This window comes from Amblyomma mixtum, chromosome 8, assembly GCF_055824585.1.
Source record: "Amblyomma mixtum isolate Tamu chromosome 8, ASM5582458v1, whole genome shotgun sequence".
Lineage (NCBI taxonomy): Eukaryota > Metazoa > Arthropoda > Arachnida > Ixodida > Ixodidae > Amblyomma > Amblyomma mixtum.
This window is the reverse complement of record NC_143019.1, coordinates 110449158-110477080: the sequence shown is the minus strand read 5'-3', so window position 1 is coordinate 110477080 and position 27923 is coordinate 110449158. Positions and strand designations below refer to the sequence as shown.

General features: G+C 49.5%; 1 protein-coding gene across 1 annotated transcript; it reads right to left on the bottom strand.

The window, feature by feature from the left end:
- Positions 1 to 2178: 2178 nt before the first annotated feature.
- On the bottom strand, positions 2179 to 26421 carry LOC149333893 (uncharacterized). The gene is made up of 2 exons (XM_089558826.1): positions 24322 to 26421; positions 2179 to 4574 (listed from the first exon to the last, which is right to left on the bottom strand). Exons 1-2 carry the CDS (start codon positions 25671 to 25673, stop codon positions 4511 to 4513), a joined length of 1416 nt encoding a protein of 471 aa, XP_089414952.1. The 5' UTR covers positions 25674 to 26421; the 3' UTR covers positions 2179 to 4510.
- Between the last annotated feature and the right edge of the window lie 1502 nt (positions 26422 to 27923).

Below are 27923 nucleotides of genomic sequence, written 5' to 3'. Positions count from 1 at the left end.
GAACTTGCTGTTTCGTTTGTCGATAAGATTGCTATTTTTCGCCTGTCTCCTCTTCAGATAACTGCGCCCTCTTTGCTTCTCTGTGTTCCCTCGAAGTCGCCCGTCGTTGTTCGATGGCCTCCTTAATTTCCGTATTCCACGTGCTTCGTGGCTTCCTCTTTCCTCTCCAGCGGTTTACTCCTTTCACTTGTTTCAATGCTTTTCAGCGCCTCTAAGCGGGCACCTGAGGCGCATACTGTGATTTGTTCCTTCCTCTGGGCATTTAAAGAACTATTTCATGACGTCGTGCCACCGATAGCAATCCCTGATCAAGTGACTGGCAGCTCAGCATACAGGTGTACGACGATGTGCAGGACGGTCTCATTTATTGCCTTCGACTGTGACTGCAGGGGCGTGTTTCAATCCAGTGTCTTGATTTGTTGTGCCGTTGTTTACTGCAAATAAATGCACAACTGCCTTAGAACGAGAGGGTAAGACTGTCGCCCTACTTATCTGGAATAGCAGATGCGCGACCTGGAAGGAGCAAGTATTCTTCCTGAGTTATCCCAGAGGCAGACCTCGCCGGGAAGCGTTGAAAATGACCATCCTCTGTACCGACCGTTTTTACGTGACTGTGGTTGCGAAAATCATACTGACAGTGGTTTTGTCAGCCGAACCAGTTTTTCTAAATCATGCAGCAAAGCCTGGCGCGTGCAAGCTCAGCATACATGAAATTGTATTGCCGAAATCCATGTGCTGTGCCCAAAGTGGATTTAAGAGCGCATCTTATAAATTGCTGCGTTGCAATCATGATGCGGCAATTGAGCAAAAAAAATGAGCTGTGAGCAGCAAGTCACGCAAGCTGAGAAAGCTCGCAAAGCTCACAGCTGAGGCACCAAATGTGAAAAATGATCTTGGTTAAAACCGCCGACCTTCGATTGATCGAATGAGAGCCTAAATCTCACAGTTTATTTGGGGCTTCTAGTTTCCAGCAGCGCGCGGTAAACAGAAACCGAAAATCAGCAGAGCAGCTTTAAAGAAGCCGAGGGGGTGTGCTTATTGATAACTGTTACGGCGCAAGCTTACAGCAGCGTATACATGCATCGGCCAAAGAACCAAACAGAGGTGGTGCTGGTTATGCTTCAGTGTTTCGCTTCTAGTATTTTTGTTTTTGAAGTTTTTTTTTATTTATCAAATACTGCCGGCTGCCCTTAGGCGGCCAAGGTAGGAGGGAGTACAAACAAAAGGTAATAAAAATACAATCTTGGCGTTCACATGAAGTTACAAAGTGAACACTTCATAATCAAAAGAACAACATCAAAAGAAGTTAAGCAGTACATGGTAGATATGCTGTGGGGAGAGCAGATATGAGCAGCAAGAATTGGTATGACGCACGAAAAAAAAAACATGTACAAAAACAACAAGACAAAAGGTACAGTAGAGGGCTAGGCATCGCTTTGCAAGCTATCGGAAGGAGCACTTTCTGCAATGCTTATTTGCGCGAAAAATGAAGCAACGATATGGCGCGTTATGTGACAATTTTTTAGAGCAGTTAAAAATGAGTCGATTGATGACATGTTCACTATTTCAGGTGGAAGTGCATTCCATTCTGCTATGGTTCGTGGAAAAGAGAAGCGGTGCGCGTTAGTTCTAGTTAGTGGCATAATAACTGTTTTCTCATGTTTCCATCTGGTTAATCTGGTTCTGTTAAACTGTATGTAGGTGTTAGCATCCATTTTTCTTCTATTGTTGATTACGTTATGAAGCATCTGCAGCCGATGAATCCTACATCTTGTTTCGAGTGTTGGAATGCCGTTTCTGTCCCTAAGATTACTAGCAGATATATGCCTGCCATACGCGTTATAGATGAACCTTATCGCTCTTCTCTGGACACTTTCAATGGCATTGATATCTGATTTAGTGTGTGGGTCCCAAATAATATCGCCGTATTCTAATAAAGGTCTTATTAGTGATGTGTAGGCCACTAACTTGGTTTCAGATGTACAATGTTTCAGGCGACGTTTCAACAGCCAGAGCTTCTTAGTCACCGCCGAAACAATATGCTTAATGTGGCTACTCCAGTTTAGAGTTGACGTAATATGGATTCCCAGATATTTGAACTCAGTGACGGATTTAACTGCGACATGGTTTTTTTTTGTAAGTATAGGCTAGCGGGTGCTTTTCGCGAGTTAAGGTCATTTGAGTGCATTTGGAGATATTTAGTTTCATGTGCCACGTAGCACAACAACTATTAATTAAGTCCAAGAAGTCATTCAGGAGGAGTTGGTCAGCCGGAGTCTGTATCCTAAGGTACACTAGACAGTCGTCAGAAAAAAATCGACAGCGAACTGATGAATTAAAGTGGAGGTCATTAAGGTAGTTAAGAAAGAGTAGCGAACCAAGTACCTAACCTTGAGGAACCCCGGAAATAACTGGTGCTAGATACGAAGCAATATTATTTATCTCAACATACTGGTGGCGTTGTGCGAGATACGCTTGAATCCAGTTCGTGATTTGGTCATTTTTTTAGGAGACTGCGTACCTTTGACAGTAAGTTACTATGGGATACTCGGTCAAAAGCTTTTTTCGAAGTCGCGGAAAAGCATGTCAATTTGCTCACCTTTATCTAGTAGCTCCATCAGTTCATTTGTCGTGTGAATAAATTGAGTTACCGTCGACAGACCACTGCGAAACCCGTGCTGAGCGCTAGAAAAGAAGTCATTAGCTTCCAGAAAAGAAAATAAGTGCTTGAAAAAATATGTTCCATAATTTTGCTAGAAGAGCACAATAAGGAGACTGGTCTATAGTTTGTTACACTGAGTTTGTCACCTGATTAATGAATCGGTACTATTTTAGCAGTTTTCCAGTCTGTGGGAATTTCTGCTTTCCGCAGACTTTCATTAAATATAACAAAAAGATACTTCGCGCACTACTCTGCGTATCTGTAAAGGAACATATTTGGTATGCCATCTGGGCCTGAGGACTCCTTAGTGTTCAGGTTAACTATGGCTGAAAATACACCTTCCTAAGTGATGATGAGATTCGGTGTTTCAAAACCAGTCCGATCAAATACATTCACGTTGTCATTACAAGGGAGATACACGGACGAAAAATAGTCGTGAAACGCAGCAGCTATTAAATAGTTGTCAGCTTCTTCAGAGCCGTTAATTATAAGTTTAGATACACGATCCTTTTTCTGAGTTAAATACCTCCAAAATTTTCTCGGGTCAGCTTTGAGAAAATTGTGCATTCGAATGTTAAAAAAGAGCATTTCGACAGTTTAATCTTCGAGCGCAGCTCACTGCGCAGATGCTGGATGTTATCGCTGCCATTTTTATTGCGCGAGCGTGATAGACGTTCCATGCGGCGTTTCAAGTGAAGGATTTCACGCGTAATCCACGGGTTATGCCTTGCCTGCTTTGTGTGTTTCATTGGTACATATCTTTCAAGGCACTCGTGTACGACGCTCTTAACGAAAAGCCACAGCTGATCAACATTCGCAGTTCCATCTGCTTGTTTGTGCTAAAACGTGTCGACATTTCTTTCTAAGAAATCGAGAATGCTTTCATTTTGGGAGTCTTTGAAATTGAAGAATGACTTCGAAGTCTTACGGGTCACAGAATGATGCTGGAATGATAAGCAGAATGATGCTGGTTTCCTTAAATGACATCAATGACCGGCCTACAATGTTTTGACACCACTTGTGTCAACGGAAAATTAAGACAGAGAGGCTACAAAGTTTCCTCTCGTTATTAAATTCAGTATACAATTCAGAAATTGATTAATACACCCTTCAGCTTGAGCCGCAACAAGAGGAACATATCACAGCTAGAGCAAAGCACAGCTTCAAGATCTTGGCAGCCATGTTGGCTTTTATTTGCCGCTCTCGCAGCCCCTCTGAATGCATGTCACACAGTACTCACTTGGCTGCGTTCAGTCATAGTATTAACCGTGTTTCTCCTAAAGATCAAAGTTACAGTCTAATGCAACTATGTGCTGAGAAGGCAGCTGCTGACACCATTTATTAATCGGTTACTCACATAGCCTTCAGTCAAACTATACCCAGAATGTGGGCGGAGATATAAAGGCACATTGCTCGAACCCAGAGGAGTTGTTTCAAGTACGCGAACGTCATATATGCATCGAAATCAAGCGCCTGTGCCAGGCGCGCCCATTCAAGCGCCAGTACAATGAGCAACAAAGAAAGCCCCCCGTACTGGCGCTGCCCCTTGCGGCCGCGTCGTGCGTAAAAGTCCGACTAACTGCCGCACCTCGCGACGCCATCGAATCACCTCTCTTCTTCCACCGTGGGAACATACGGTCTTTAAAACTCAGTACACTATCCCTTGGCCAGTATTTGTAGCAGTGCTGGCTCACACCTGAGGAAAATAAACGAACTCATTCCATTCTCTCAAGCTCTCCTTGTCTCTGGTTTACCCTCGTGTATTTTTCACACAATAGGCTGCTCACACACAAGTAAAGAAAGTGAAAAGTCTCACGATCAGTAGTTGCAGCTGCCAGGTGTGCTGCGTCACTGTCGAGGTGTATGGGGGATGTGGGACTTGCTTCGGCAGAGCTGGGGTGGTTCGGTGTAGCTGAAGGTGAACACGAACATGCAGCATTAGTGGTGATGGGGTGGTCAAGAAAATGCTACTGAATACAAGAACACCAATAAAGATAACTAAATACAGCTGCGTTACTTAAGCATCTTTTTGATGAAAAACAGTATTTGCACACTCTAGATATCCACATGCAAGAGAGTTATGACTAAATTTCCCATGAATCAGCAGGCTGCTATGCTACATTCACGTAACCCAAATTCGTGTCTTGTACGGACGAAAACGGTTAATAGAATACACATATGGTATCACACCAAGACATTTATTTGAACCTGGCCGCATTTAAATTAAGGTGAAATACAGAATGTGCTTGTCTGCAGTTGTGGCAGCGCTAATTAAAGATCTCCAGGTGGTAAAATTATTCAGCAGTCCTCCACTACGGGGCACTTCTCTCTCTTGATCCCTTTCAACGTGCCACGGTGGCTCAGTGGTTAAGTAGCTCGGCTACTGACCGCAGTACTCTGGTTTGATCTCGACCATGACGGCATTGTTTTGAAGAACGCAAAATGCAGAATGCGCCTGTGTGCTGTCAGTGTAAATTAAAAAAACCCATATGGTCTAAATTTATTCGGAGCCCTCCACCATGGTGTTCCTCATAACCTTAGTCGCTTTGGAACGTAAAACTTTATCATTTACAATTTCTTCATCCTCTTCTCTAATGTGGTTCGAATGTGTACCTAAAGAGTGCAACAAATAATGCGTCCTTATTTTCCAAAAACCATATTAATGTGAACGCATTAGATGACGTGCCGACGCAGAAACCCAGCACTGCCCGAAAAGTGGAGTTGCTGGGTTCCTGGGAGCATTAGAAAAATCACTTTGACAAAAGGTGTTCAAGCGGTAATTGAACCCCGCCCTTATTGTCGCGAGACCTCTTCACCACTGAAAAGCATTTGTTCCAGTGCGATAGTTTGTGGCTCAATGATCCGAAACCGAAGTGTCGCCCAAAAATCCTCATCTACGAATAGTTGCATTTAGAAACCTGAGTCATCAGTGCATCCAAAAACAACTACACGATAGGACACACACCGCAACCACCAACACAGAAGCAACTACAGTGGTTGCGGTAGCAGGCACATACTATGTTTAGGGACAAAGCAGCTTGCTTCACATTGTACGAACGTTAGTACCATCAGTGCCCTGAGTAATTGTTATCATTAGTATTAACTCGACTCTACATATGAGTGTAATTAAAAAGAAAGGAAATACAGCTGATGCTAACAAATAACATTGTTAGTTTTTCATTGAATTAGAAAAAGAACTGAGGTTCACTTGTTCGCAGGAAGACTACACAGCGAAAGGTCAAACTTCTCACTCATACTTTAAAAAATAAAAGTACTCATAAGTAAAAGACGAAGACATATCATGTATTCACAGGGAAGCTGTGCTTTCGTTTGAAGCCTGCACACTCCGGCTTAATAAAATCGCTCCCATAAACTGTGACCGCAATCTGCTTGCAAGTGAGCAAACCATAACATGCAAGTGAGAATATGCGGCGCAAGCCATTTTCCACTTATATAGAGATAGGCACTGTGAACAGGGGCGCGGTGTACTGAGCACCGGTACTCGCTGCTCGACATGCGTCTCTCCGTGCAGTGCATCCGCTTGTAGACAGATCCAATTGTTAGCGCCCCCAATCTACAAGCAGATTGTTGTCATTATTGAAATGTGGCGGGTCTGCCTGACAGCTGCAGCAAAGTAAATATTTTTCCTACGGCGGCGACGACCTCACGTGACAAGCTGGAAAAGGCCAGTGGGGGTCCCCTTAGCGAAAAGAGGATGTGCTAAAAATGCATTTCAAACGTATTGTATTAATTTCATATTTATTTCGCATTTTTTTGTCCCTATGCTTAAACTGCAATACGAATGCTTTCTAAGTATACTAATAATAATATTTTAAACGTTCTTAAAAATACGTGAAAAGTATATTTTTGCCCGCTTAGCATATTTATAATGCATTAAAAATATAATAAAAATATACATTAGAAATATACTAAAAATATACATTTAATTCATTAAAAATGTGTTTACTCGGGCTTAAAAAAAAGTCTACTGGGCGGCTCCATGGAATGACCCGGGTTAATTCATCAACTGGAGAACAAATCGTACACGGGTATTTATCATTAATCAACAGGAGTCTGATATTATAAGGTCACGTGATTGAATGGGAACGGCAGATACCTACATACAGCATACCAAGACGACAGCGACACAGCAAACAACAAATACTACGACAAGCGCTATACTTGGCTTGCCGTATATATACCCAGCGAAAGCGACGCACTATTTTGCACGGTGATACCTTTTTTTGCGCAAATACTGTGGGCTTCCAAATTATCGCAGAAGTACCCTACTGGTCGCGTTCGAATCTGGGATTAATTGAGAACGGAATTGCTAGTTGAAACTTGCGTCAGGCACAGGTCAGGAGTCGAACTGTCAACCAACAGATACATGGGCGTGTAAGGGAACCGGTCTGCCCTGCCACACGGGGTCCTTTCCGCTGGCTTATTCGGACCCAGAAGTACCCAAGGCGCTTTTGCTGGTATAATACTATCACGTTCTCACACGGAAATGTTCGAATGGCATTGAGTGGAATGGCATTCGAGAATAGGAATGACATTCGGACTCGATGGACTGCCGCGGTGCTGCACGACACTTTCGAAACGCATTCGAAAGCCTCAGCTCGTTTTCAGTGTACAGCGACGACGACGACGGCGGTCACACTAGTCCGACAACGACAGTATATATCACGCTGAACAACAGCATGTAATTATAGTGAAATATCTAGTTTACTATAATATGATTCTAGAGGGACACGTTTTTCAGGCCAACGACACCGACGAATCCGGTCGGCGGACGGTCAGCCTTGTCGGCGGCTGAGCGAGAGCACGGTGATGAGGCGGCGGTGTGTGCATGCTCGCGCTTCTAAATGAGCGAAACGAACGGCTATATTTCACGTGTGCATACCTGAACACTCACCAGCGATAAGCGCTTGCCAAATCAGTTTCAATCGACGACGGCTCTGTTCCCTTCCGCGACGACTAGGCCCAGCGAGTTCGCAGGGTTGGATCTGTGATTTCGGCGGTTGTGAATAGCGAATCACAAGCTTTAGCGAATGCAAATGGTCACCAGGTGTAGTTTTGGCAACAGTGACCTGAAATCAACTTGTGATTTCGGCGGTTGTGAATAGCGAATCACAAGCTTTAGCGAATGCAAATGGTCACCAGGTGTAGTTTTGGCAACAGTGACCTGAAATCAACTATTGCTTACATCGCAGGGCACGCGTACGATGAACGGGAATCGCCGGTGTGACCCAGACTGCCGAACCGTGCTTTACGGCCAGCAGCAGTCGTCGCCGTCGCTAGCTGAAACGGCCTAACTTGTTAGGCCGTTTCAGTTAAAGCGAACAGTCGCCATACATACTTCTGGATAAAGTAGTTTAAAAAAAAGTACTGGTCACGTCGGAGAAAGCCGGGACAAGAAGCGAGAAGCGCCAGTCCTGCGCGATGCCAACAACCCGGCTTTCTCAGGCGTGCGATCGCATCATCGCTTCCCACACATTGTAGCACTGCGTAAACAATCACGAGTACAACCAGTAAAAAAGAAAACAGATTGTTTATTAGAACCAAAGCGCAGATTGCGTTTTATGTTATGTAAACAAGCGATGTAAACAACAGTATGAGTGCAGTCGTCCTCATCGGCGCACTCCCGGGGAAATTTCATGCTGACGCGGTTAATATTCATTGGCGTAATATTATCTTCAAGCACTCCCTTAGACAGAACACATGTAGCATCGTTAGATGACATTCGGCTGGAAGGCATTCGAAGCGCCCGTGTAGCAGGGGTATAAGTGGTGATCACCTTCCTGCTAGAAGTTACCATAAACGAAAGGATGACAAGAAAGGGAAAGTTTTCACTCTTCGCTGAAACGTCATTTCGAGCCCTAGATTGTTCCACGGTAGCTTGAAGTGTAATGCAAATATGTTTACGCGGACAACCCATTTGTTAGAATTTAAATATACTTCAGACGGATTAATTGCGTATTTACGAAAGTACACTTTAAATAGATGGCCAGCACCAAAATGCGATGTCCCGAAACTTGATTTTGAGCATTAGATTGTTCAACGACAGCTTGTAGTGCGCTGCAAACATGCTAATGCGGACTGCCAATTTGCTAGAATTTCAGTGTTCTTTGGACGAATTAATTACGTATTTACGGAAGTACACTTCAAATACATTGACGACACGCAAATGCCATTTCCCGAAACACGATTTCGAGCACTCGACTGTTCATGGCAGCTAGAAGTGTGCAAAGACGTTTAAAAGGACTGCCCGTTTGTTAGGATTGAAATATATTTCGGATGAATTAATTTCATATTTACGAAAGTTCACTTTTAATACATTGACAAGATGCTAAAACTGCATACATATACGTTTACAAGGGCTGCCCGTTTTCTAGAATTGAAGTATACTTTCGATGAATTAATTTCATATTTCCGAAAATACACTTTTAATACACTGACAAGATGCTAAAACTGCATGCATATTTTTTCGTGTATTTGAAAAGTGCTCGAAGTATGCTTTAAGTGAGGTATTTTTGGCACATTTTAAAAATATATTTCGAATACCAAGCATGAAATTTCAGAAACGTATTTCCTACATACTTTTAGTGCATTCATGAATACAAAATATGTTTAAAATACATTTTAAATAGACCTCCGTATATTCCAAACGTATTAGTTTTTGCTAAGGGTCTGATTGGGTCATCGCGGGAGGACTTCCAGGTGATGACTGAAATTTTCTGTAGATGCAGATCTGGGTGATGAGGCAAGCGACATGAGAAAAATGCTTCGAGTGACAGCGCTGCTCGTTACTTGCCAACGTCGCCGTCTCAAGTTTTTGCGTACATGGAGCTCAGTATTCAGTTCAAAGCTCGCCTCTCACATCCAATCAAATTCACAAATGCAGAGTGTGAGCTAGGCGAAATGTATGCACTGAAGCGAGAGTGCGCCGACCTATGGCGCTTTTGAAGCAGTCCGCAGATAACATTTTTTATAGCTTACGTGGTGTTGGTAGCCGCACCGCTGGCACGTCTTCGGAACATTCGATCGTTTCCTCAAGAAAAATTACATGCATTTTGAGAATGTCATTGATTTAGGTGCTACTATTCAAAACTTTAGGTTTTTCATATTACCTGACATTGCAGAGCTCTCAAATGCCGAGCTGTATTCATATCGTTTCGCCTCGTTTTCGGCACTAACACAGTTCCCGTGCCGTCAAAACTAACGTGCCACTTCACATGAAATCAGGACAAAATATCGGTGCCATAAATTTCGGACATTACACACGCCAGAACACTTTAGCATTTGGTACCAAATGTTGAACGTCTTGAAGCTGCTCCCGCGGAATGACAAGCACTTTAGGAGAAGGCTTTGGATTAACTTTAAGCCTTTATCTGCTTGTAATTTGAAAGAAAATTTACTTGCTTTCATGAACAGTCTCTGGACGCATGAATAAATCTTTTGAACTTGTCCGATAATTTATTTATTCAATACTGCCAGCCTTATTAGGCCCAGGCAGGAAGGGCAATAGAATGAAGTACAAGGCAAATAACATTTAGGACACAAACTAAAAGATAAACAAAAGAAACACGACCCATGCATGATTCGAACAAAAAAATAGGCAAATTGAACACAATGTCTCGGCAGAACTGGAAGTATAGCATACGAAAGTCGTTATAAAAAACTAGAAATAGAAATGCTCTCAGTGCTCAACAGAGCAGTCAAAGGAAGCTGGTTCCGCTTAGTTATCGTTCATGGAAAATAAGAATATTTATACAACTTGGCTCAAGCACGATAAGGCGTTAAGGACTGGGCGCGACGATGTCTCGTTAATCGCGTCACTAGTGGTTTTATGTAAGGGTACGGGCTCATTCATAACTTGTTATTTTTTAACAAAAAATAAATTTTAGTTGTAAAAGCTTTCTTTGAGTTTCCAGTGTATGTATGCAATTAACATTCATTAAAGTCGTAGGAGGGCCGGTAGTGCGGAACTTGAAAAACAATAAATTAAACTGCTTTCCGCTGAATCATTTCTAACGCATGGATGTTAGCTTTAGTGAAAGGATCCCACACTGTACATGCATATTCTAATTTAGGTCTAATTATTAACGTATAAGCTAAGAGCTCGGTTGCGGAAGGGGCTCGTTCTAAATTATATCTAAGAAAACACAGTTTTGGAAGGATGATGCACAAATGTTAGAAATGGGAGCATTCCAACTTAAGTTATTAGTTATTGTTAAACCGAGGTAATTATATTGCGTTGCTTCTGATAAGCACTCTGATGATAGGCAGTACTGATAAGATAGGCTGTGTATTTTATTAGTTACCCTTACAAAAATTTTTAGTAACATTCTTTAGAAAGTCTTTAGACAATTGTTAATAGAACCTATCAACATTGAAAGGAAAGTCTTTTGAATGTCTTTATACATGGTAGTAACAACCTATCAACCGTCTTCCGACAATTGGCCACCGATATCGAAAAGACTCAAGTACATTGAAAGTCTATACTTCCTATGATCCCCTTATCGACAGTTTCTACGCTTCCTATTGACCCCTTACCGACAATGTCTACCAACGCCCTATCAACGGTCTTCCGACAATTGGCCACCGTTATCCAAAAGACTCAAGTACATAGAAAGTCTTTGCACTTCTTATCAACCACATATCGCCGATCTACAACAATAGCCGCTCGGCGGCTGTTCGGCACGCAACTCGTGCGCCACGCTGTTCGCTGCTGAAGAAGACGAAACTCGGCGTTCCATCCTGGCCGTCTCGGTGTGCGCTGGCATCGTCTCGGTGTTCGCGTTTCTCTGCCGTCTGGACGCGGCGCTACCTGTACCAACTGCTACGTGACACTGGTGGAGGTTGCGGGCTCGACGTCCCATGTCCAACACCTCTTCAGACAGCCGCTCATCGAGTCCCGACCAGCTACCCCTTGTCTGCACGCCCGTTCACCGCAGCAGCCGCCGCCTCCTGGGACTGGTCCCAGAGTTTGGTCTCCTCCCAAGAGAGGCACGCACTCATCGACCTGGTGAGCATACCACCATGGCGCAGGCTAGTGCTTCACACTTGACGCTCCAGCAACCCCGCGTGCCAGCCAGCATCCATGGCGTCACTTTTGAAGACTTTGAAGACTGGCTTGACCAGTTTGAGCGGGTTGCCGATTTCAACCAATGGAGCCCTGCGCAGAAGCTGCGGAACGTGTATTTCGCCCTCGAAGACGGAGCCAAGGTTTGGTTCGAGAACAGGGTGGCCGATCTCCAAAGCTGGGATACCTTCCGCCAGCAGGTCCGGGACACCTTTGCTAGCACGGACCGCCGGGATTGTGCGCGGCGCCTCCTGGACGCTCGCGTCCAAAAGCCTAATGAGAGCGTTGCTATGTTCGCCGAGGACGTGGCCCGTCTTTGTCGGCGCGCTGATCCAGATATGGCGGAATCCACGAAGCTCCGCCACCTGATGCAAGGTGTGAAGGACCAACTCTTCGCTGGTTTGGTCCGGAATCCCCCGCAGACGGTAGCCGACTTCATCAAAGAGGCGACCGCCATTGAGCGGGCCTTGTATCAGCGCTGCCGCCGAAATGACTCCTTGTGCGGTGAGCCAAGCGCCAGTGCGGCTTCTTTGAGCGTGTCCAGCGACAATGCGTCGCTGCGTGAGCTCATACGCGCGGTGGTCCGTGAAGAGCTGGAGAAACTGACCCTTGCCTCATCTGATCCGACGGCTGCAGCTCTTACCGAGGTTGTGCGCGGCGAGATTCGCCAAGCATTTTCACCGCCTCCTCCAGTCATGCCGGAGCCAGGGTGGTGTAAACTTTATTGGCCATGACAAATTACAGGTGGGGGGCAGAGCCCCCCTCATGGCCTGCGGGAGTGGCCCACACAGTGGGTTCCTCCCTTACAAATGGTGTGCCAGACCCTGGAGGGCCAGCCTGTTAGAGGCACTGGTGATGGCGAGTCGTTGGTCTTGGAGTGCTGAACTGGACATCAGCTGTTCCCAGTAAGTGAGTGCCACCTCTGGGGGAGGGGGGTGCGGGTAAGTGGAACAGGTGAGCAGAACATGCAGAAAGTCGCCTGGTTTGCCACATAGTCGACAGGAGGAGGAGAATAGGTCAGGGAAGCGTCCGTGCATGACTATCGGTTATGGGAGTGTGCGAGTTTGAAGCCTGCGCCAGAAAGTTGATTGCGTGGTTGATAGCGAAGGGTGAGGAGGTGCGTATATCTGTCTGTTGGAACGATAGTGTTGTAGGATGTCACTGAAATTTAACAGGCACTCCCCTTCGACGGAGGAGGCGGTGTGCTCACCCGCCCGGAGGGTAAGATCTCGGGCGAGGGCACGCGCCTCCTCGTTTCCGGGTAGTCCGGCATGTGCTGGCGCCCAGATGAGCGTTACGGTTCTGGAGGGATTCCAGCGTCGGAGTATGGTGCTGGCTTGCCGAGAGATACGACCAGTGCTATAATTTAGGATTGCTGTTTGCGAATCGGATATAATTTTGGTAGCGGCTGAGGAGGAGATGGCTAGAGCGATAGCCGCTTCCTCTGCCGTGGTTATGGATGAGGTAAGAATGGTTCCTGCCGTGAAGAGGCGGCCGTCACTTCGAACAGCCACTATAGCTGCCTGTGCGCCTGATGCGTAGAGCGAGGCATCAGTATTGGGATTCTCTCCGTAAGCTCTGTGTAGTGCTAAGGCCCGGGCCTCTCTGCGCTTTTTATCGCGCTCCGGGTGCATGTGTTTAGGGAGGGGTGGTATCTGAACTGCAGCTCTTATGGGAGTGGGCATTGTGTCAGTGCCGGGTATAACGCCGACAGGCGATATGCGAAGAGACTGCAGCAGAGCTCGTCCTGCAGGGGTGCGTGTGAGTCTGGCTAGTTGTGCCGTTTTGGTGGCCTCACAGAGTTCCTCCAAAGTGTTATGTATTCCTAGTCGAAGAAGGCGCTCTGTGGAAGTGCATGGGGGAAGGCGTAAAGCTGTGCGCGTACTGCTCCGAATGAGGCCGTCTAGGCGTTCTCTATCTTTCGCTAAGAGGGGCAGATACGGTAGTGCATATGTTATTCTACTGGTGATGTAAGCCTGTGTTAGTCGAAGCGTGTTTGGTTCACGTAGGCCCGATTTTCTGTGTGCCACACGTTTGATGAGCCTAGTGGCTTGTTGTGTGTGCGTTTGTAGCGCTTGGATCGTGTCAGTGTGAGAGCCAGAAGTAGTGAGAATCATTCCCAGTATGCGAACCTTTGGCACTGTGGGAATCGGTTCCTTGCCCAAAACGAGCTGAATATTCGGTGGTGTGCCAGACAATCGGTGGGGTTTGTATATGAAAAGTTGCGATTTCGGGGGGGAGCATGAGATACCTCTATCATGGACGTACGTGCAAATGATATTTAGTGCTGTTTGTAAGCGGTGTTCTATCTCCGCGTCGCTACCTCGGCATGTCGATAGTGTAATGTCATCGGCATAGAAGCTGAAGTGTAGGTTGGACATCGACTTGAGTAATTTAGGTAAACCCATCATGGCTATGTTAAAGAGAGTCGGGGAGAGGACCGCTCCCTGTGGGGTGCCTCGTGCTCCGATGTTGATGTTGAGATAAGCCTGACGGCAGCCTCACCAACGCGCCAAGCCGGCGAGCCCGGCCTCCCCATGGAGATCAAGGTGGAGGGACGCACCGTCCCAGAACACGAACTTCAGTCCGGCGACTGGATCGCCGCGTTGGGCCGCTCGTACAAGACTCGGGCAGAAAGGCAAGCGATTGCAGCAATTACCCATAAACCGCTTCAAACGCCTGGCACCGCCGGCAACGCTCACCCAAACGGCAGGAACGCCCAGCTCTCCGCCGCGACAAACGCCGTTGCGGCGCCGCAACGGGCGCCGCCGATCACACGTGCTTCACTCCTCGTCTCCCAGCGCAACAGACGAATACCGCCCCTGCCGTTAGAGGCAATCAGGGTTGTCTTCCGGCCGCGAGGTGAGCTCCTGCTCTCTACCATGCCCGGAATGAAAATACGAGCTGCAGTTCAAGCCCAACTAACAAAGCCTCTGCCAGCCGACGCTGTGCTCCGTATCCACCCAACCAACAATACATTTACCATAGCCACAACGCACACCGAAACCGTTCAACACCTGATAGGAGTCACCCACCTGTCCATCGACGACACGCGGTACGAGTGCACAGCTTATGCGGCACCGCCCCCGGGCGCCACTAGAGGAGTACTGACGAACGCCTACTATCAAGAGACGCCCGAGGAAGTCTACAAATATATCGTGCAAGGGAATCCACACCACACCATCTTGGGTGCACGCAGAATGGGGAAGACCAACTAAATCCTCATTACATTCGACGCGGACAAGGTCCCCTACGCCATCAACTATATGGGCACCATCTACAGATGCACGCCTTACAGAGGTAGCCCAGACGGCTGCACGAACTGTATGCAACCGGGCCACCGTTACGACGTCTGTCCCTTACCAAAGACTCATCTATGCCCCAGATGTGGGACACAACATCCCAGTACTGACCCACAGTGCATACCTAAATGTATCCACTGCAATGGCCCGCAACTCACGGGCACAGGACCCTGCAAGGCACGGAACCCAGGCACAAAACGGCTTCAGTACCCTGCGAAGCAAGCCTTCCAACAACTTGACCAGCATCCGCCGTCTTGGCCTGCACTTACCCAGCCGCAGCAAGATCTCACGGGGTCCGCCGCAAGCAAGCAGGATACATGGGCGCAGAAAGTGGCGCAGTCAGCGCGAGGCTCTACACCGCCGGCGCACAGCACAATACAGCCAACCTCAACGCCGGAAAATGCAGCACAACGGCGGCTGCAAGAAGAAAACGCCATGCTCCTCCAACGCATCGCATTACTGGAAGCCAAGCTGAGTGCTACCTCTGGGGGACCATCCCCTTCTTCCTCACTTCCTTGCCCCACTTCTAACCCCACTCACGATCCTGTCTCACCAAATCAACAAGACACTAACCCTCAAAGCAATGACCATCCCCCCACCGCACCCATGCATGAGGACCCAGAGCCATATCTCGAACCGCTACCCTCCCCGAGCAATAGCGCTAGAACAAGCGTAGCTCCCTCGGATGCAGACCTCCAAGCAGTGGCAGATCGCCTTGAAAACATTCTCTGTGCTCGGTTAGAAGCTCGCCTGGTCGAACGTATTGAACACACCATAGTAACTAAGCTAGAAGCAGCGCTTTCGCAAAAAATCGATCAAATGTTCGTCCAAATCTCTACAACCTTCCATAAAGTGCTGGAAGGGCATGCAGAATGCACAGCCCGCAGATTTCAGGAAATAGAAGAGCATCTGGCTGGATTTGACAGTCACCCCTATCGTAAGCGCAACCAAAGACACCAGAGCATCAGGACCCCCCAACCCCGAACATAAGTCATACTCCTCCCACTTTAACGCAACAGGCACTCCCATCGCTGCCACATGATGGCGGCCTCTAAACCTTTATGCACGGTCTGGCAGTGGAACTGCCGGGGTTTTGGGAGAAAAAGAGGGATCCTCCAACAACTTCTACAACATGCCGGAGCCACGCCCCATGAGCTACGCCGCCGCTCTCCGTTCCGAGTTGACACCTGTGCAACGCTTGCCGTACCACCCGCCGCCGCCAACCGCTCCGCCACCGTCATTCTACCAGCGGCCTCAGCGAGGACCTGCCATGCGTCCACCGGCCCGGAAGGCGGCTTTTTGGCGCACTTCTGGTCAGCAGCCGCTCTGTTACCATTGCGGGGAAGCCGGCCACCTGTATCGCCGTTGCCCCTACCGTGAAATCGGCCTCCGGGGTTTCCCACGGGACGCTCCCTATCCCCGTTTCGGTGAGCGACCCCACGAAATCGAGGAGTACCTTGCTGCCCATGACACCACCTCTACCCGCCGACCCCGATCTCCGTCTCCCGCACGCATCACGTCGACCAGCCGCCAGGCTTTCTCAGGTGGACTGCGGGGCCGGTCTCCAAGCCCGCGCCGGGGAAACTGAAAGCGGTGACCTCAGGGGGGAAGGTTGCTGACAGCGGATGTAAGGAAGACCCCCGAACGCCGCCGGAGCGCTATGCCGAGATCCCGATGCCGCCGCAGTCTGATTCTGTGAACCCGAGTTTCCCTGACACCGATGCAGTTAGCGCCGACCTCCGCATTCACGTTGACGGGCACCCAGTGACTGCTTTAGTCGATGCAGGCGCGGACTTTTCGATAATCAAGCACCTCGCGGATCGCCTCAGCAAGGTAAAGACAGCATGGGATGGGCCTCAAATTCGTACTGCTGGCGGTCACCTCATGACGCCTGTCGGAAGATGCACTGCTCGAGTCACCATTGCCAATTCTGCTTTTGTTGGCACTTTTGTTGTTCTGCCGCACTGCAGCAAAGACCTGATCCTCGGAATGGACTTCTTGCGTGAGCATGGTGCCATCATAAACCTTCCTGATTGTCTGGTAACATTTTCGACCCCTGGAAAGATTTCAGCCGACACCGAACCACACAGAGTGGCCCTGCGCATAATCGATGCCGATGTGACCGTGCCTGCGCGATCCTGTGCCCTCGTTACCGTCATTTGTGACGACCGGTGCAGTGCTGACGGCGTAGCAGAACAGAACACTGTGCTTGTGCTCTCTCATGGGGTCTGCATCGCCAGAGGTATCGTCACGCTACGGAACGGCCTGGCAGATGTCCTTCTAACGAATTTCGGGACCGAACGGCAACACATCGCCAAGGGCACTGCGGTCGCATACTTCGAGGGTATCGCCGAAATTAACGACTGCCTTGCCGTCCAGAGCGAAACGTCCAATTCGTGCACACCCCAGCTGATCCTCGACGTGAACCCAGGCTTACCCCCAGCCGATAGGGAGAGCCTAGTCGGCCTACTGCATCAGTTCCAAGACTGTTTCTCGTCTACGTCGGCAGTCAAACAGAAGCCTCTCGCTAAGCACCGCATCATTACGGACTACAGTACCCGACCAATTCGACAAAACCCATACCGTGTCTCACTGCGGGAGCGTGAAGCCATAGCTGAACAAGTCAAAGAGATGCTGCAGGATGGTGTTAATCAGCCGTCAAGCCCGTGGGCTTCGCCTGTGGTTTTGGTTAAGAAGAAGGATGGAAGTCTACGATTTTGCGTTGACTACCGGAAGCTTAACCAGGTTACCAAGAAAGACGTTTACCCGCTACCACGCATTGACGACTCTCTTGACCGGTTGCGGCACGCGCGCTACTTTTCTTCGCTGGACTTGAAAAGTGGTTACTGGCAGATAGAAGTTGACGAGCGGGATCGCGAGAAGACAGCGTTCGTGACTCCGGATGGCCTTTATGAGTTCAAGGTCCTTCCTTTCGGTTTGTGTTCAGCTCCGGCAACATTTCAGAGAATGATGGACGCTGTTTTGTCGGGCCTGAAATGGCAGACGTGCTTGGTATACCTGGACGACGTTGTTCTATTTTCGCCAACGTTCGAAGAACACCTCCAGCGCCTCTTGACCGTGTTACAGGCTATAAGATCTGACGGCCTGACGTTGAAGCCCGAGAAATGCCACTTTGGTGATGAGGAGCTCCTTTTCCTAGGCCATGTCGTCAGCCATCGTGGAGTCCGGCCGGATCCTGCTAAAACAGCTGCCGTCGCCAACTTTCCCACTCCTTCGGACAAGAAAACGGTCCGGCGTGTTTTGGGCCTTTGCGCGTATTACCGGCGATTCATTGCCAACTTTTCCCGACTTGCTGCACCGTTGACGCATCTTACAAGAGAGGACGTCCCATTCGCGTGGACAGAACAGCAGCAGCAGGCATTTGATGAATTACGGCGACGCTTGCAAACCACGCCTGTCCTTGGTCATTTCGATTCTCGTGCGGAGACTCTCGTCCACACAGATGCCAGCAACGTGGGTCTCGGTGCTGTACTCGTCCAGTGGCAGAACGGCGCTGAGCGCGTAATAGCATACGCCAGCCGCACTGTGTCTCCTGCTGAATCTAATTACTCCGCGACCGAAAAAGAATGCCTTGCCGTGGTATGGGCTGTGACAAAATTTCGACCTTACCTGTACGGCCGGCACTTTCAAGTTGTAACCGACCACCACTCTCTCTGCTGGTTGACGAACTTACGGGATCCCTCTGGCCGCCTTGCGCGTTGGAGCTTACGCCTTCAGGAGTTTGACATGTCCATCGTCTATAAATCAGGGCGCCAGCACAACGATGCCGACTGCTTGTCCAGATATCCAGTGGAGGCTGCGTGCGACGACGACGAACCGGACTTTCCTCTCATCGCAGCCGTAGACGCAGCGACTATTTCCAGTCAGCAACGTGAGGACCCGGCGCTGAAACCTCTCATCGACTTCCTAGAAGCACGTACCGAGGAGGTTGCCCAGCCATTCGCAAGAACCCAGTCCTCCTTTTGTCTGCGCAACAACGTGCTGTACAAAGCCAACTTTTCTCCAACCGGAAGCGACTACCTCCTCGCCGTTCCAGCGAATCTCCGTGAAGAAATCTTGCAGGCGTGTCACGACGAGCCCACCGCAGGTCACCTCGGCTACGCCCGCACTCTGGCTCGGATCAAAAAGAGCTATTACTGGCCTAAGCTTGCGGCGACTGTACGACACTATGTGCGCACGTGCCGTAATTGTCAACGACGAAAAACACCCCCTGTCAAGCCAGCTGGACTTTTACATCCCGTTCAAGTGCCCAGACTCCCGTTTGAGCAAGTTGGCATGGACCTTCTCGGCCCTTTTCCAACTTCATCTTCGGGAAACCGGTGGATTATCGTCGCCACTGATTACCTTACGCGCTACGCTGAAACCAAGGCCCTCCAGCGCGGCACAGCAGCCGAGGCTGCGAAATTTTTCGTGGAACACATCGTCCTCCGGCATGGCGCTCCAGCACTAATTATCACGGATAGAGGCACCGCTTTCACTGCCAAACTCTTGGAATCTCTCATGCGGCTGAGCGGCACTACTCACCGGAAAACAACCGCCTACCATCCCCAGACGAATGGCCTGACCGAGCGCCTCAAGCACACTCTCGTCGACATGCTGTCCATGTATGTTGACGTTGAGCATCGATCTTGGGACGATATCCTGCCATATGTTACTTTCGCGTGTAACACGGCTCAACAGGAAACCACGAGGAGGACGCCCTTCTGTCTGTTGTACGGCCGCGAAGTGTCGACAATGTTGGAAGCAATGCTGCCTCATGATGGCCGCGACCCCGACGTTGGCGCCGAGGAGTTCACGCTTCGCGCAGAAGAAGCTCGACAACTTGCAAGAGTGCGCATCCTGAACCAACAAGACCGTGACGCCCGACGTTACAACCGCCGCCACAGACTGATGACGTTCGCCCCGGACGACAAAGTGTGGGTATGGACCCCCATTCGACGCCGTGGTCTTTCCGAAAAGCTGCTCAAGCAGTATTTCGGCCCCTACCGAGTTCTCCGTCAGCTAAGCGACGCAACCTATCAAGTTCTCCCGGATGGGGCTTCCCGGACTACTCGCCGTCAGCAGAGACCAGAGATTGTTCATGTAGTGCGGATGAAGCCCTATTTTTCGCGAGACATTCAGTGACTAAGTGCTGTGCGTTACTCTGTTTTAGAGCGCAGCTCTTTGGCGTCCGTTCCTGGGTTTCGCGTCGTCGTCGGCGTCGGCGTCGGCCTCGTAACCAGCTCCGCCCCCAATGTCACGCTTTCCAATTGGTCGAAATGCTCGTGACGTCACAGTGCGCGAATTTCAAATGGGGCCAATTGTACTTTGGCTAGTAACCATGCAACCAATCAAAGGGATCGTATAGTGATGCTGCAACTAAGTTGGACTGAGTTTAGTTAATTGCTTAATTAATCAATTAGCCTAATTAATATAGAGGAGAATGAAGAGGTCAGAAGAAAAGAAAAGAAAAGAAAAGAAAAACGCGCGCCGCAGCGACAACAGCGTCCGCGGAAGGAGACGCTGCTGAAAAAAACAGATAAGTACGAGTTTAGAAAAAATTTATTTACATATGTACACATGCCAAGGTTACAAGATACATTCACATTTACAAAAACACATGACATTAAGCATGTAAGGTGAGCCAATTAAAGAGGTACCATAAACATTTCTAAGTAACTAACAGGAATGGGCAATGTAAAATAGGAATGCATATATACCGATTGACAGAAGAGCGAAAAGTCGATAATTAGACATTGAAACATTGAAAAGTTGACCTTAGCGCCAGTTTGGCCTAAAAACCAAGACAAGACGACCGTTATTAACAGAAATAAATTGGCATGACCATTGTCGGAGAAACTCTTCCTCACCCAAGAAAAAGAGTTCCTCGGACAAAAAACTGATCAGCTCCCGTCGGAGACGGCCGAGAATTGGCCACACAGCGCGGCGTCGAAAGCCACTAGCGACCGCGGCGCATCGACTGCGCCATAAACTAAAAAGACCTGCAACTATTAACAGGCGAGCAAAACGGCCGCTGGGGAAGCGGCCGCGGGAGACGAAGCACGAAATGCCCTGCCCACGAAATCCCGCATGAACCGCGCGCCAAAAGACACGCGCTACAACACAGGTGACTGTAGCGTTGCGATTAGATTCCGGGAGCGGGCAATTCGGACAGGTACTGGAGCGTAACACACCCCACCGCTCTAACCGATCACAAGTAGGGAGCACTGCCCAGCCAAGTTTCCAGACAAAGTCACGCAGATGATCTGGGAGAGGTGTCGACGCGAAACGCGCCCACTGAACGCGGCGCATAGGTGAGCGGCGAGACGCCGGCACAACAGGTAACAATAGCGTGCCCATAATGTCCACCACACGGTCTGCAACGATGTTGACAGCAGGTGCTACTGCTCTTACATGCCTGTAAAAGGCCACTGATGAAGCGTAGAAAGCGGTGGGTTGCTCTGACTGGGGTCCATGATTAACAGGGGCCGCCGGATCCAAAAAGCGTAAAGAAGGGCCCAAAAAGTACCGAGCCAGGATTCGCGCCGGAGACGCGTTTCCTAGCAGGATACGCAAAATACTCTTCAACGCTAACAGCGAGGACGTGACGGACAAATTTCGAAAGGCAAACCCTCCTCTCTCCCGTGGTTGTCCAAGAACAGCACGGGCCACAAGCTCGGTTCCGCCTGACCAAAAGAACGGAAAAACTGTAGTCTGCACTCGCCTTATGACACGGAGGGGTGGTTTAACAGTATAGCAGAGGTACCAGAAGGCACCAAGTATGACGGACTGAACCAGGTAGCGCCTCTCAAGCAGAGGCAACTCGAATGTCTGCGCCCTTCGCACACGGGCTGTAATGTCTTCGACGACCGAAGACCACACACCATTCCATATTCCAGCACAGTCGTAGGTCACACCTAAAATGCGCATCTGCGCGCACCACTGCAAAGGTATTTAAGATGTAATACGAGTCTGGGAAGACCCCACAAAAAAGTAACAACTCTTCGAGTAATTAAGAGCAGCCCCAGACAAGGAGGCGTACTCACGGAAAACATTTAAAGTTTCAAGCAGGCTGCGTTCATCAGCTAAGTACAGAGTGATGTCGTCTGCATAAGCAGTGACGCGTACCGCTTCGGTGCCTGGCAAAGCCAGACCTCTAATAAAGGAGTGGCGATTGACTGCCAAGAGGAAAGGCTCTAATGCTAAGACAAACAAAAGGGGGGAGAGCGGACAACCTTGACGGACGCCGCGGCGAACATCAAATGCGGTACTTTCCCGGCCATCGAGGAACAGAGTGCTTGAAATATCTCTGCACATCTCTTTAATGAGAAGCACGAAAGAAGGTGGGAAGCCGAAAGCAACCAGCATCCCGTAAATGTACTCGTGTTCTAAGAAGTCGAACGCCTTTTCCTGATCAAGAGAAACAAGAAGGCCCTGTGCGCGCCGTCGTAAAGTATACGCTAGGATGTCTCGCGTTACAGAAGATAAACTATGTATTTCACGGCCTGGAATGGAGCAAACCTGGTGGCAGGAAATAAGTGACGGGAGGAGAGCTCGTAGACGACGAACGAGTAATTTTGCTAATACTTTGTAATCTGAATTTAGCAGTGTGATAGGGCGCCAATCTGCCGGACAAGTCGACATAGGAGACTTTTTAGGAATAAGGACAATGCGGCCTCTTTTGAATGATTCAGGAAATACGTGCTCAGTAAAGCATAATTTTAATACTTCCGAGAAAATAGGGCCCACAATATCCCAAAATTCTAAATTGAACTCCACAGGAAGGCCGTCTGGACCAGGCGCTGAGCCTCGTTTCATGGAGTCCAACGCCTCCTTGATTTCATCTGTTGTTGGCACAGCCATTAGGCCGTCATGGAGTTCAGTGGAAACCTGCGGCAAGCCTGCTAAAAATGGGGCTGCGGAAACGACATTGCGATCGACTAGAATGACCGACTGAGCAATACTCCTGAAATGGCTAAAAAACGCACTGAAATTCCTGCCACCTGGTTGGGACGTAGCCCCGGCGGAAGATGTAAACGCAGGGGCACCTTGAGTGTACAACAGCTCTTGGCGGGCCAACCGAAGTACCTCGGGATGAGCAGTTGGACTGCGTCGACAACGCCATGCAGAAGCTGTCAAAGAGGAGGCACGTAAAAGGCGCTGTAGGCGCTCCGAAAGCTCCTCTTTCCATGCGCACATAAGCGACGAAGGCGACGGGGTGCGTTGAGCAATACGCAACTTCGCCGTCACCACGCGCACCTCATCTGACACGCGAGCCCTAAGGGCTCGACCAGATGCGGCGCAATGGTGACGCCACTGCTCCATCAGACGGTCCCAGTCACCAGGCACGGCCCCAACAACCGAAAAACGCAAGACGCGCGTGAGCCCCTCTTTAGTGCTGGCGTCGTGAAGGATGCGTGCATCCAACCGCCATGGTCTCTGAGGAGATCCTGCAGCTGCCGGAACCGCGAGCGATAGAAGAAAAGGGCGGTGGTCTGATATGTGCACCGGCGAGGATGGTAGCATCATTACATTGGCTGCACACACTGTCCGCGAAAGGCTCGTCGGAACATACGCCCTGTCTAACCGACTCGCCGATAACCCGCGACGCCAAGTCCACACAAAGACGTTGCCATAGAGGAGCTCATAAGCGTCCGTGAGCATAAAATGGCTGACTAGGCGGCGCAACTCGCGCGCATTCCAGCCTGGCCTACCCCTACCAGGGCCTTGCACATCGGCGACCGTATCGAGCACGCAGTTGAAATCGCCCAACATCACAACATTACGCCCTCCAAGAAAATACACATCTAAATCTTTAAAGAATGCGTTTACCAAATTAGAATGAGCAGGCGCATAAATGCAAAGAATTCTCAGCTGAAGTGCGTTAAACGTGCAGTCGAACGCCAGCACGCGTCCAAGCGCATCGTAGATAACATGATGATCTCGCAAGAGTGAGCGGTTCAAAACGAGAACGCCAACGCCGCTAGAACGCGTGCTGGCGTACGAAAAGAAGGCATCGACGCCAAACCTACGCTTGAATTTCAACACGTCACTGAGGCGAAAAAAATTGGTTTCCTGCAGACAGACAATATCGCAACCCGAGGAACGAGCGAATGCGACCACCGCTGCCTGCTTCAAAACACTGCGGAACCCCTGTACGTTAAGAGTAATAATTTTAAGATGAGTCATTTTGGAAATGAAAAATTAAACCTGAAAAGTCGTGATGTTTAGGCAATACAAAGCGCGCCGCGAACGGCGCTAAACCACCTCACTTTTTGCGGAGGGTCGGACCATAGGAGGCACGAGGCCTCCTTGGCCGACCGGCAGAATTGCCCGAGTCCGTAGTTGACGCATGTGGACGCTTTAAGCTTGAACTCAAAGCGGCCATCTCAACATCGGAAGACTGTGCGCTGGAAGTGCTGGCGCTGGTCCTCGATGTCGAAGAGGACGGCGATTGCACAGCATCAGCGTCTGAAGATGATCTTGGCTCCTCTCCAAGCGATGTCGGCGACGACGACGGCGGCGTCGGGTCCTCCTCAGGCGTGATGACATTCTCGTCAATGACGAGGTTGACTGAAGAGGCTGAGGATGGCAAGCTGCTGTCGTCACCGTCAACCTCAGCTATGTCGGTGTCCCTGCTCAAATCCGCAACGCTAGCCGCGGGCTGTAGCACGGGCTCCGAGAGGGGCACGTTCTCAGCATCATGGTTTTCCAGGGCCACAGTAGGCTCGACCCCCGTGGCATCAGGGACGCACGGAGAGACGGAGGCTGACGCAGCACGCACATTTACTGTCTGCTCACTTGGTGCAGTATTGGACGCATCAAGAGCAGACTCCGGTTCTTCAACGCAGTGAGGCTGGGACGCAGCAGAAGCAACCGTAACGGCGGCGGTGTTGGATGCGCCGGGCTTCTTGATGGTTTCAGCGGCTCCCTGAGCGGCCTGCGGGGGCGCAGGGCGGGCCGCAGCCTCCGAGTACGAGGGCTTGATGGCGCACACCACGGTAGCGTGTGGATCGCCACAACGGCGACATGGGAGCACGCAACCTTGGCCTTGGTGCCCAAAGACCCCACAGCGGGCGCAGAAAGGAGCCGTGCACTGTGCCCTGAAGTGCGCAGTGGACCCACAACGCCGGCAAACGCGCTGCATTCCCTTGTAGTCACAAGTCACGCGGTGGCCCACGACCTTGATGTAGTTTGGTACGGGTGACTCCGGCTTCATCTCAATCCGCACATAACGGGTCCCGGTGGTGACAGTGGGACGCGACCCCATGACGCCGCGACTTATGTGCAGCACCTTGCCATAAGGGGAGAGAGCCTTGGCAAGGGCGTCACTAGGTACACGGGCGGGCAGAAAGAGGACAGTCACCTGGGTCACCTGCGGGCTCAGGGGAACGATGGCGACGCGTTCCTTGCCGATGATGAGGCAGGAAGCTTCAACGATTTTAGCCATGGCGGCTTCACTTTTCACAGTGACTTGGTAGTTGCGTCCACCGAAGTGCTGGACGCAGTACACTTCTTCCAATCCAACAACGGAGGCTGTCGCATCGACGACATCCTCCGGACTAGCCCCCTCAGGGACGACAACATCAAAAGCAAGAGCCTTTGTAGGTGGCTGGCTCACCATATTGAGGCGCCCGCCAGCCGAAGGACACCTTAACAAAACCGCACGTCCAAAGGTCGAACACCGGCCACCGACGCAAGCCGGCGGCCGGAACACACTCCGAAGACAAAGCTCGTACCACCACCAAGTACGAAGCCGCGTTCCCTCCACCACCACGCACTTCCCCACTCAGTAAGACGTTGCTCGTTTCATATACGTTGTGTCGAACATCCTAGACAGTTCCAACAATTGACAGGTGAATGACAGAACACGATGGATAGAAATACAATAATATAAATATGAAATAGCCTAATTAACCTTTCTAGTTAGACCGCATAAATCAATAAAACCGAGAACGAAATTGGTCGAGTTGGGGAATCGAACCAGGGTCTCCGGAGTGCGATACGAGCACGCTAGCCACTCCGTAATGCAAGCTGAATGGTTTGGAATGAACAAAGGCGCGTCTAGCTAATACGGCGTCTTCGTTCACTCCCATCTTCCCCCTTTCCCTTACGGCGAGGTGCAGGTGTCCACCCAGATATGCGAGAGAGATACATTTCCTTTCCTCAAAAAATAAATTTACCGTCCAGCAAGGCGTACAGCCGAATTGGCGATGGCGTTCTGTGGACTCCCTGGCAGCGTTGCAAGACGCTGTCGCGTTCCACTCTTACAGGCGAAGCTTAACATGTTAACCACACATCAGTAACACACGCAGACAGCCAATGGACGCGTCATTCGCTGGCAGCACTTCATTCATCATTCACAACCACATTCTTAACGTGCGCTTCCTTGCCGCACATGCCAAGGACGTACACAACGATCACATTCTGCGCCATTCCTCTGTACTTTGCTTTGCTGAAACCTGGATGGATCCCGAAGAGCCTCTCGAAATCATAGATTTCCTATACTGCTGTGGTGCTCGCAGAGACCACAACAGAGCGGCGGGAGTCGCTATCTACTTGCGCACAGGTCTCTCTGCAATACCAGTCGAAATGTTTGGCACGTCACATGAAGTTGGCGAACTGTGCGCCGCAAAGTTGCCCAACGGCTTGCTGGTAGTAGCTGCCTACTTCGCCCCTACCGCACTCACGAAAGACGTCGTGCACTTCCTGCAACTCGCATTAACCGTCCATCGATCCACACCGATGTTAGTAGTGGGGGACTTTAATGTTGACATAAAGACAAACAGCAATTTCCTAACACTTATGCGGGAGAACATCCCGTTCCTCTCGCTCGTAACGCGTCCCACGGCTGTGACAACCTCGCGAGGCACTTGTATAGATCTCGTCTTTGAGAATCAAGCATTGGTGTACCAAGTCGAACATATATCAGTCTATTTCTCCGACCACAAAGCTTCCTTCATGACTGTCAAGAACTGTTAGTGGAGTCTTTGTTAAAGGAATACGTGTGAAAAATAAAAAAAAAAATCTGTGATAGCGCATACATGTGTTGCTCGATTTCTTTGCCTCAATCTATCGAAAAGGTGAAACAGCTTATTTGCTGCGCTCAAATTTCGCATTAGGAAGTAACGTAATCGTCGGTAATTTTTTTTTGTTTCTTTCTCCCTATTTTCTTGTTAAAGCATCGGACCGATGCTCTTTCCGAGAGGGAGGGTAATGCCGCGTCTACAACAATAGCCGCTCGGCGGCTGTTCGGCACGCAGCTCGTGCGCCACGCTGTTCGCTGCTGAAGAAGACGAAACTCGGCGTTCCATCCTGGCCGTCTCGGTGTGCGCTGGCATCGTCTCGGTGTTCGCGTTTCTCTGCCGTCTGGACGTGGCGCTACCTGTACCAACTGCTACGTGACAATATCGACAATGTCTACCAACACCCTATCAACGGTCTTCCGACAATTTACCACCGTTATTGAAAAGACTCAAGTACGAAGAAAGTATAATTCCTACATCAACGTTTGGAAAAGTGTCTTAACTACACAGTACAACACTTTTACCAGCATAGTGTTATCACTTCAAAATCATTTTGTGAACACTGTATCCTGGACTGCTTAAAGAATAATAGAAGCAAAATGCAAATTATTACATTTATTGTGCACATGTGTACATACGCGCTAGAAGACATGCATGATGCATCAAAATATTTTATAGAGAGCAAAAGAGGAACAGAATATTGCCTTCGGCACAGTTCCCCTCAGTTCCCTCTTAGTAACAACGACTGACAGAGAGAAATTGAAAATCATAACAGGTTTTAATTCACGACGTTTCGGCTAGAGGACCAGCCTTTTTCTAGTTAGTACAGCATTCGAAATAAAAGCTGT

Excerpts from the sequence above, each read along its gene's own strand:
- LOC149333893 (XM_089558826.1), bottom strand. The coding sequence starts at position 25,673 with ATGGTGAGCCAGCCACCTACAAAGGCTCTTGCTTTTGATGTTGTCGTC. Across the intron at positions 4,575-24,321 it reads GGTCCGACCCTCCGCAAAAA|CTACACCGAACCACCCCAGC; the intron begins GTGAGGTGGTTT and ends GTTCACCTTCAG.